Here is an 11335-nt window from a genome sequence, read left to right on the forward strand (position 1 = left end):
CACAAGCATGATTATGACAGTTTCTGCTCTCTTGATTGTCGCTTCCCAGTCTATTGCTAGCCTTCACTTGTACTGAGCGGGAACGCTGCTCATGCTTCCAAACACATGAAAACCAAGTTATTACAGAGTGTCCACCATAAATACCTATGCATGGCATTTCAAACCATTCCAAGTAAATTCTCATGCGCTACCTTTAGACCTTCAAAATGCTTCTCAATTTGTGTTAATGTTTCATAGCTCATGAGGAAGTATGTGGTGTTTAACTTTCAACCTTGTCATTTACTCTTGACGGACTTTCATATGGACTAGTGGCACATTCGCTTATCCAATAATTTTGCAAAAAGAGCTGGCAATGGGGTTCCCAGCCCCGATTAATCAAACTTTACTAATAATTCTCTTCACATGTTTTGCTCTGATTCATCAGTAAGCAACTTAATTTTGCAAATAGATACTCCTCCATGGTATGTGATTTATGGAAGGAACCCGAGGATTCGGTTAGCCATGGCTTGTGTAAGCAAAGGTTTGGGGAGTGTCACCCATAATAAAACTAAAATACGTGTGTAAACAAAAAAAAAGAGGGATGATCTACCTTGCTGGTAGAGATAACGTCCTTCATGGGAGCCGCTCTTGAAGGTCCGGTTGGCGAGGTAGTTGGTGTACCCATTACCATTCGTTGACAACAACAAACACCTCTCAAAACAATTTTACTCCTGTTTTAAAAATGAAAAGCTCTAGCGCATGTTAATCCCTGCTTCCCTCTGCGAAGGGTCAATATTTTACTTTTATGTTGTGTCTCCATCCTTTCTTTGAGCACTTTCTTGAGAGCACAACTGTTATTCTTAGTATAATATGCTTGTCTCAAAATATGATTGATTGTGGTATAACTTTGATGCTTTTATCTTTGACAATCACTATTTCTAGTCTTTCTATGAACTTCGAGAGGTGCACGAGCATTTATGTTTTGCTGATCAAATATGGGCAAGCGAGATACCACTCTATCATACTCTTTTATGAACATTGCAATCCTGCTTATATACATGATTCATGATGCTTATTATTAATTGTTGGTACCTTTCCATGATTGACATAGCTATTAGATGATCTTATTTGCATGTATCTTATTATGAACTGCCTAAGTGTTAGCCATAGCATGAGAATATTTACATCATATGAACAAATGTGTTCGTGAAAGTTCTTTTATCGCTCGGTTGTTAACTGAATTGCTTGAGGACAAGCAATAAGCTAAGCTTGGGGGAGTTGATACGTCCAAAACGTATCTACTTTCCCGAACAGTTTTGCTATTGTTTTGCCTCTAATTTGTGTATTTTGGATGCAACTAACACGGACTAACGCTGTTTTCAGCGAAGCTGTTACAGTGTATCGTTTTTGTGCAGAAATCCAACTTTCAGGAAAATCCTCAGAATTTATGCAGAAGGTCCTATTTTCCCAGAATATTGGCGGAGCCAGAAGGGCGAGCCAGGTGGGGGCCCGAGGGCCCCACACACTAGGCCGGTGCGGCCCAGGAGGGGCCCGCGCGACCCTAGTGTGTGGAGGCCTCGGTCGGCCCCCGACGCCCTCCTTCGGACTACTTATTGCCTTCGACCTAAAAACGCACGGGAGGAAGTCGAAGTCGCCAGAAACCCTCTAGAACGCCGCCACATCGCGAAACTCCGTCTCGGGAGCCAGAAGTCTCCGTTCTGGCACTCCGCCGGGACGGGGAATTGGAGGAGATCATCGCCACCATCACCACCGACGTCTCTCCATCGACCAGCCATGCTTCCCCCATCCATGTGTGAGTAATTCCCCCACTGTAGGCTGAAGGGGATGGTAGGGATTGGATGAGATTGGTCATGTAATAGTATAAGATTGTTAGGGCATAGTGCCTAGTGTCCGTAATTGGTACTTTGATGATATTATTGCAACTTGTTATGCTTAATGCTTGTCACTAGGGCCCGAGTGCCATGATCTCAGATCTGAACATGTTATTATTTCATCATGATATTCATTGTTTATGGTCTTACCTGCAAGTTGTATACACATGTCGCTGTCCGGAACCAATGGCCCCGAAGTGACGAAATCGGGACAACCGGAGGGGATGGTAGTGATGTGAGGATCACATGTGTTCACGGAGTGTTAATGCTTTGCTCCGGTACTCTATTAAAAGGAGTACCTTAATATCCAGTAGATTCCCTTGAGGCCCGGCTGCCACCCGCTGGTAGGACAAAAGATGTTGTGCAAGTTTCTCATTGCGAGCACGTACGACTATAATTGGAACACATGCATATTGATTGCTTTGTACTTGGACACCGTTTTATTATTATCTGCAAATGCCCTGCTTGATTGTTACATGAGTTTCTCTCATCCATGCAACGCCCGTTATCCATCCCCGTGCCTACAGTATTTTAATCCTGCTGTTTACTATAATCACTACTGCTGTCTCTGTTACTCTGCTGCTTTGTTATTTCACTACTGCTACTGCTATAAAACTGTTACTACTGATAAACTCTTGCGAGCAAGTCTGTTTCCAGGTGCAGCTGAATTGACAACTCCGTTGTTAAGGCTTTCAAGTATTCTTTGTCTCCCCTTGTGTCGAATCAATAAATTGGGTTTTCCTACCCGCGAAGACTGCTGCGATCCCCTATACTTGTGGGTTATCACCCTCCGTTCGGGGCTTAGGGTAGATGGAATCTTGTAGGCTGACACGAGACATCGGTTATCAAACAAGCGGGGGAAGCGATTTACCCAGGTTCGGGGCCCTCGATGAGGTAAAACCCTTACGTCCTGCCTATCTGATCTTGATTATGAAAATATCGGGTTACAATGAGGTGCCGAAGGTTTCGGCTGTGATCTCGTCGAGAAGCTAAGTTCTACGGGGACTTAGCTCTGGACTTATGGTGGCTAAGATTGCTAAGATTGCGTGTGTCCTCAGCAGCCCCTCTCCTGGCCCTTATATATGGCGCCAGGTCTCGAGAGATCTGTCCAGGTACGACTAGGTTACAAAGGGTCATAGTTCTAGACTTTCCTTGTATTCTCCGTCTCTTCGTCTTGTTCTTCAAGAAGTCCTCTTCAACACCGGCGTAGTGGCCCACCTTGCCATCGAGTGCTTTCATTGGCCTCCAATTGGGCCGCGCAGTATAGGGCAATAACGGTTACCCGAAGGATAATGCCCACGTCATCGGTGTTCCGCATGAGCAGTTAAACCATGCATTTATGAAATGCTACTCCGTACATCCTGGTGTATAGACCACACTCTATCCCTCTGTCGTCAAATTGGAAAATATAATATAAATTGTACAACCCAAAATTTATATCATTGAAAAGTATAACATCTGAAGTTTCTATTGCTATGTTTTATAATATCCTACCTTATGTTATACGTTTATCAAATTGGTAATCAAAGGATACACACATGACCTATACGCCGAGACAATGGAAATATGGGCACACAAAATATTACGTTCTTGATTTTTTCATGCAATATTAATTAGATTTTGGAGCAACGATCAAGGGTACACGCATGTATGGGGAGTCAAACCGGCTGATACATCGTCCCGTCTGATGTCCAGCACTTGCCTTTACTTAACTAGTTGTAAGTATAGGATTGTATGATGGCCACACTTCTTAGAACGTTATCCATTGTACGTAAAACGTAGGATTTTGTATTGAACGTCAAATCCTAAAATAAATAGGAAGTTTCTAATTTTATTTCCTAGTAACGTATGACTATATATTATATGTATAACTTAGCCAAATTGCATAAGTGCCAGAAAATTGTGTTAGAAATTCATATACTAGAGGATGTACATGTGAGTCATCTCTGATCTTTACTTAAGATAACATATAAATTAGTTTAACATGTAATTACTATTACTATATCATAGGTACAAACTTAATTCTTATTTTTCCGCTTGCACATTATTATATCAATTTGAGTTTACAAATATTTTGCAGTTTTGCCATCACCAAGCTTAATTCCTATTATGCAAGTATAATTCTTCTTTATAACATATAAATTTGGGCTAAGCTTAACCCTTAACCCGTTGACCGGGCGGTCTACAACTTTGAATGGATCCCAAGGGCGGTGCTCCAACGAATTTTTGCCTTAATTTGAGATTTGGTAACAAGGGTGAGCCTATATCCTCTCAAGATTCCCTTCGCTTGACCCCACGAAGGAGTTCCCACCCTATATATCTAGAACCTTCCTAAGTGTCGTCAGCACATGGGCGCGCAGCCAGTCACAATCGGTGGTTAAATATTGGATCTAGTATCCTCTCACCATACTTCTGTACATACCATAGGGACACAAACAAGTTTTTTTTGTTGGGGGGGGGGGGGATTCAGGCACTTCAGTGCTCTAATCTATTGACTATGCGGTCTACAACTTTGACCGGCCTCCAATTAATGATGGTGACCCAGTGATCCTATGTATTACTATAAAATAAAAGTATCATGCACCAAATAAATCAAATGCAAACATAACTAAATCGTACATGGAAAATGGAAGTATAAATGTGGAAAAAAAGAAAAGGAAAAAAAGGTATGAGGATGGCATTGCCGTTGACATAGTCTTGTGGCTCTTTGCCAATGGCTTACATCTGCTCTGTCAAATGTTCGCGGCAAGTGCCCACCAACCCCGCCACGTGTTGGCATGATCTACCGACGATCCAGCAATGACGAAGTCACTATCGCCATAGCTCTCGTTATGCCTACGACCTGGCTATACCGATGGTGGCTGTGGGCTTACCTCGGCCTATGCCGGCGGCTGAGCTATGCAGATGGCCCTTTACCATCCGTAGGAGTCTGCAGGTTACACCAACGGCCCCAATAAAAGGCCGTCAGCTTAGCTACTGGATGTGGGCATTTGACCGTTTTCCTGTAGTGAAGCTATCATATCACGAACGTAGTAATGTAGTATCAGAAAATTCATGTTCGGTGTCCCATGAATCTGATTGAAGCTCATTTGTTCTAGGACTCTGACCAGCACATTTTTTGGGGCGTAGAAGCATCGTATGGAAAATGGAAGATATTTGTGAACGTGCAGCCAGATGCTTCACAATGTGTTCCGCACAATGCCATCCAAGGAGGCCAAACAACGGCCTATCCGACGACCAGACTATGTGGCAAGACAATTTCAAGTAAAATCCTAACAGCAGTGGCGCGCGCGTTAACCAAAACACATGATTATAATTTAGGATGTGGCGTGCAGTAACCATACTAGGCGACGATTCCAGCATGAAAACTGAAGGAAAACTAAGCCGAGTCGGCCGTAACAGAAAAAACGCTTGCTCTTGTGGAAATTATTGAGGGGACGATTGGCCGATCAGAACGGCGGCGTGAATAACAGCTTTGGGTAACAGCCTGGTGATCACGAGGAGGCTGACGAATTTTGGAAGAGAGACTACCAGAAAATTATGGAAACGTCACCCGCTGCCTTAGAGAGCAATATTCTCTCTAACGAGAAAAAAGAAGAAAATATATCGATCTCTGCGTTGGTTCAATTCCGCGCTTAGTTGCATTACATTGGACGGGTATAAAAACCCTATGAAGCGCGCGGTAATCTGCAGGGCAAACACCTAACCACAATCACTTGTGAGAAACATAGTAACATCGGCATCACTTGTCAGAAACACAAGGGACCCCCCTTCCACTTAATGGAACGCCACGCTAGCTTCGCTGTCCCGAGAGTCTGCATCGATATCCCCGACCAGCTGCAGCTGCCGGCGACGCCGTTCGAGCCGCAGAAGGCTATGATGACACCTCGTGTCCGCTCCGGCGCCGATGACCCCGACGTGGTACCGCCGGAGCACCAGCTCACGGTGCTGGCCATGCAGCTCGCGGTCCTGGAGAAGGCCGTGAGCCGCCTCGGCACGCTGGCCTTCATCTGGGCGACGGTCGTCCTGCTCGGCGGCTTCGCCATCACGCTCAGCTGCACCGACTTCTGGTGCATCACCTTGTTGCTGCTCACCGAGGGCGCCCGCATCCAGGGCCGCAGCCACGAGGTGGTGTGGCAGCAGAGGGCGACGTGCCTCCTGACCATATCGCTGGCCGTCGGACACGTCCTCTTCCAACTGCAGCTGCTCTCCGCATCCGTGTGCGCCACCGTCTCACTCGTCCGCCTCGTCACCCAGCGCTACGGCGTCGACGCCGCTAACCCGTGGACCAACCGCCGCGCCGCGCTCGACATATTCTACGGGCTGGCCCTCGTGGAGTCGCTGCTCTTCCTGGTGGAGAAGGCGCTGTGGCAGTGGAGGGTGGGGCACATGGTTTCAGATTTCAGTTTCGGAAAAATTTCAGCCCCTACTGAAATCACTGAAATTCAGTGAATTTCACTGATTTCGGTTTTCATTTCGGTCAAAAGAGTGAAATTTTCTATCAAAATTAATTAAAATATTCAAAAATTTGAAAAATATTTTGAATACTTTTTAGGTCCATGTGTATTACTGAAATGACTGAAATATTTTGGCCGAAAGGTAATTATTTCGGTGTCCACCGAAATCACTGAAATTCAGTGTATTACGTTGAAATCTCAATGAAAATGAAATCCATGGTGGGGCACCACCGCCTCCTCGAGCGCGTCGCCAAGGAGTGCCACCTCGCCGGTACCGAGCGCGGCATCCTCGCCATCCGCCGCTTCTTCTACGACTCCTACTCCCGGGGCCTCAAGGGGAGCATCTTCGACGGTCTCCACATGAACCTCGTCTCCTACGCCGACGACATGCTCACCGCGGGCTCCCACGACGAGCAGAGCCTCGGAGCCAGCATCCTCGCCGCGCTCGCTGAGTCCGACCGTTTTGCCGACTCCACGCTCCGCAAGATCGGCATGATGTCTGCCTCCACCATCGAGAGGCTCATCCACATGCTCAGCTGGAAGAACACGTCCGAGATAGGCGTGCGCAGATCGGCTGCCGTCGTTGTCTCCATGCTCACCGGGAGGAAGATCATCGCTGTCCGTCTTACCGGCATCCCCGAGGCGACCGAGTGTGTCGCGTCTCTGCTGTACGCAGACCTCGAAGAGCTCAACCTTCTCGGCCTCACCATCCTCAGCAAGCTAGCGAATGACCACGACAACTGCGACAAGATCGGCAAGACCAGGAGTCTCCTTGACAAGATCATCTCCTACTGTAGCATTGCCGGCGGGGGGCAGGCGGCACCGACCGGCATGCGGCTCAAGGCAGTCAAGAAGGCGCTCCTCGTCGTGAAGAGGCTGGCGGGTACGACGGGGGCCACCGGGAAACTTCTCCGGCGGGAGCTCTCCGACATCGTCTTCACGGTGAGCAACGTCAGGGAGGTGCTGCAACAGCGCGAGGGGGAGATCCAGTCCGAGCTACACCAGCTCGCAATAGAGATACTGACGAGCCTCGCTATCGATAAGGAGGCGAGGGAGAAGATAGGCGGGACTGGGGGCGTGGTGAGAGAGCTGGTCGCCATATTTCTGCCTGGAAAGGACGAGGTGAGGGGGAACGGCCGGCAGTCGAACGCGATCCGGAACGAGGCCGGCAAGGCGCTGGCGATGCTTGCGCTGGAGAGCAGGGGCAACTGCGGCGCCATCATAATGGCTTGCGGCGGTGGCGTGGAGCGGCTGGTGGAGGCGCTAAGTGACCCCATCATCATCATCGGCGCCGCCAGGATCCTGCGCAACCTCTGCACCTACGTCGGGGACGAGTGTCAACATCCCCTCAGAGGAGTCGCCGCCAGCGCCACCAAGGTACTTTCAAACCACACATATATATCTGCACATAGCGGCAAAGTTTTAAATAGCACGCTATACTCGCTAACCATATGTGCAGTTTTAAAGCTAAACATAATTTCCCACTAATAGCTTGCTAAATAGCGATAGAACGTTAGTTGGGCAAGAAAATAGTGCCCGCCAGATCCAAAAATTCCAAGATTTGAATTTTAAAAGCAGACATTTGTATAGTTGTTTGTATAACTAGCACAGTGGCCCTTGCAAACGCGAGGGCATCACCTTTTGTAATTTGAAAGTGTAAGTAGTTATGATTTTCATATGCAGATATGCACACCTCCTACACTTACTCCATAAATGTCAAATATATAACGGCCCTCACAAATGCAAGAGCATCACCTTTAGTGTTTTGAAAGTATAAGCAGTTATGATTTTTCTTATGTAGATATGCACAATTCCTAGCATGCGAGGGCATCAAATTTTGAATATATTTCATGATGTATTCACATATTTACCTCATATCACCATATTCATGACAACATGTGTGGCAAAATATGAAACTTTGACATTTTTATATGATAATATCACTAAGAAATAAAATAAAATAAATAATTTTGAAACGTATTTAACAAAGGTAGATCAATTGTGATGCAGTTGCTAGCTTATTTCTTTAGGTTTATGTCTGTTCGTTGTTTTCTGCATGGTTATACAAAGCATTATGCACTACATCTATGTTTAATTCTGTTTGTGCCAATAGTTCATGGATTTCAGCTCAATTGAAAAAAATTATAGAGAGAAATACAGTGTGTCTCATCATATCATGTGTGCCACGAAACCATGGTGATTAATTGTTTGCTATTATTATATTATTATGTGTGTCATGTAGCTGAGAAGATATATTAGTTTTGGTCTACTAACAAAGAGGTCCCTCATGATTAGTGTTCCCACGTTACATTCATTTTGGAATTTTAGCGCATTTTTTTCTTGCAGTATGCTTTGCTATGGGTGATACATAATTAGGAGGTCCAATCTATTTAAATCATCCATAAAAGATGTCGTGGCATTAATTCTTTTGTGTCTCCATGATATTTTTTATTATATATTTTATTTGAACCATACAATGTAAATATACAGTCACTTTGTAATCCATGGTTGCCTATATAGTGGTGAAATTTGGAAAGAGCTTTTTCTTTTGTCAATGCTATAATATATATAATGCTATAATTTTCAAATTTCCTCTTGATAAATACTTAAATGGAAAACTTAAGTACTCATCTATCATGAATTACATGTAACAATAACTTTTTTTATATTTATCCCGAACTACTTATCGCGGAATTGTCTGGATATGCATATATGTAGACGTATTTTAGTGCATAGATATATAAGGATCTAGACAAATCTGTGACACCAAATTCAGCAATCTAATTCACGATGGAGGAACCATTATTTTTGAAAATTTCATTTCTAACTTTTACTTATTCCACGTTCATACAAACAACTGAAATTTAACTACATCTTGAAAGGTAGAGCAGATAAAACAGGACGTACCAAGTCGTACTTGACTTGGACTCCATGACGGATCGCTAACCCATTCTGATATTCAATACTAATGTTACTTCTTGCTCTATGCATATTGATTTGTTTTTTTTTTCCTTTTCTAACTAAGTATTACCCATGTAACGTGTTGGTGTAGTGTATGGTAATTTTTTCTATCGCTTTCAAATAAAATATCCCAGACATTCTTTTTGTTTGTAACTTTCCTTTTCTTGTCTCAACATGCTGTCCATATTAATTTTCACATGGAGAATTTTTTTTCCCGGCGGGCCACACACGATGGACTCTATGAATAGAGTGTCCCTTAATTGCACGGTTAGGTAAAGGTCTTTTAAATCTTGGAGTAAACCATACATTGAACGTGCAATGTCTGTGTTTACCCAAAGTCTAGGAAACGTATTTTTTTCTTGGAGATCACCTCCTATTTGTTTTAGTTTGAAATATATTCTTTTATTCTAAGAAAACGTGTGGACCCATATGGCACTTACGTGACACATGTTTATTTTTGTACACGTACACTGTTTTACGTAACACATCTTATCTTTTAATCTCAGACGTTAAAATTAAAATCATTGGTTTATATTTTTCAAGCATATGTGGATTAACCTGGTGCCTCGAAAAACACCCTTATTTTGCTTTTAGTATATAATAGATTGACCTAGTTATGTAATATACACTTACTCGCTCCTTTTATTGCAACAATCATCACGATTGTTCAGCATAGACATTTGTATAGTTGTTTGTATAATTGAATTATTGAATTTATGTCGAAATTCCTTCGATGATATGGATAAATTGTGCCTAAATTTATTTTAATTAAAAAAACACTAAATGGCTTAGCTTTGCTCTAGCGAAGCTATAGCTTTCCTAGTGTGTGGTAATGCCATGGCTAAGAAGCATAGCTCCCTATTTTGAACTTTAATATGGCCATATAAAAGCATCTAATATATCTCATTCTTTTGATGACATCACTGATGATGACCGTCTTGCTTAGGTGTTGAGTACCATCATGGTAGAGAAGACGAAGATCCTGAACATCTTTCTAGGCCTCGCTGCACAGATGCTTCGGTTCATGGAGCCTGGAGACCTCCGGGCAAGCCTGGCCACAGCGAGGGTGACAGAAACAGCGCTGGCGCGAACTCTCTTGCAAATCCTGCGGGAGTATAGCGTTCCGTGCATGGCCGTGCCTCGGATCCGCCGATACACCATTGAACTTGTTGTTGCCATGATGCGATTGGACACACGATACATGGCCCTGTTCGTGGAAAGTGGGATGGAAGGGGACCTAAAGCGCATTGCTGACACCACACCAGAGATTGAGTGTTTCAATGCGTTCTCTGGGAGCGTCGGGCACAGCCGTCGCACCGTTAGTGTTTGCTCGCTCATCAAGTCAGCAATGGAGTTAATGAAGCAGCCTTGAAATCCTCAATTTGACTAGCAGATGCATGCATAGAATCATATATTTTCTTTCCCGCTGTGATTAATTTAGTCGTGGTGTGTAATCTTATATTTGTTGATATTGTGTAGTACATATACATGTATTTCAGTTAAAGCGTTTTGATTTCGTTGCAGACAACTATATCATGTAGAAATCAAACTACAAAACTGTCTAAGCTATGGAAATCTAGTTATTTGGTTTATCATTTTGGGCCCTGCCATTATCGTGAGGATCCCTGGAAGGTGCAAGCGAAGACATGAACTAGAAAACCACAAGGGAGCGAGGTTTCCATTGTTTCTATACTTTCGTCTTTAGTTATGTGTTTTGTCGCGATATGTGCATTCTAAGTATGCAAAATCTGGGGGTAAACTCTCTATACTGATGTTTTTGGATAAAAGGCCTAGTTTATATCAAGATATACAATCATAAAGTATATATCCAGTTTGTGTACAACAAGGATGCAAAGTGGAAAAAGAAAGAAATAAAGAAGATAGAGAACTCATAAAGCAGATAAATATGTCGTGCTTGGTGGTAGGTAAGAACGGCACTAGGTAATTTCACGGTTGAGCAAGAGAGGCATTGTAAGCGACGTTAAAAGTTAGGCCGAACTAGGAAATGGCCAAGCACGTCCCGTCGACTTGTCAACAATGTCTCGC

At 43.9% G+C, this 11335-nt stretch overlaps 1 protein-coding gene across 1 annotated transcript; it reads left to right on the plus strand.

Moving 5' to 3' along the window:
* Window positions 1-5651: 5651 nt before the first annotated feature.
* LOC124656857 lies at window positions 5652-10661 on the plus strand. The gene is made up of 3 exons (XM_047195519.1): window positions 5652-6260; window positions 6557-7705; window positions 10236-10661. The coding sequence occupies exons 1-3, from the start codon at window positions 5652-5654 to the stop codon at window positions 10659-10661; spliced, it is 2184 nt and encodes a 727-aa protein (XP_047051475.1).
* Window positions 10662-11335: the final 674 nt, after the last annotated feature.

The sequence above is a fragment of the Lolium rigidum genome, chromosome 5, assembly GCF_022539505.1.
Source record: "Lolium rigidum isolate FL_2022 chromosome 5, APGP_CSIRO_Lrig_0.1, whole genome shotgun sequence".
NCBI classification, from domain to species: Eukaryota; Viridiplantae; Streptophyta; class Magnoliopsida; order Poales; family Poaceae; genus Lolium; species Lolium rigidum.

Bases quoted from the DNA above. Each gene is read 5' to 3' on its own strand.
- LOC124656857 (XM_047195519.1), top strand. From the start codon at position 5,652: ATGGAACGCCACGCTAGCTTCGCTGTCCCGAGAGTCTGCATCGATATC. The intron at 6,261-6,556 runs ATGGTTTCAGAT...ATGGTGGGGCAC, and splicing joins GGCAGTGGAGGGTGGGGCAC to CACCGCCTCCTCGAGCGCGT. The intron at 7,706-10,235 runs GTACTTTCAAAC...CGTCTTGCTTAG, and splicing joins TCGCCGCCAGCGCCACCAAG to GTGTTGAGTACCATCATGGT.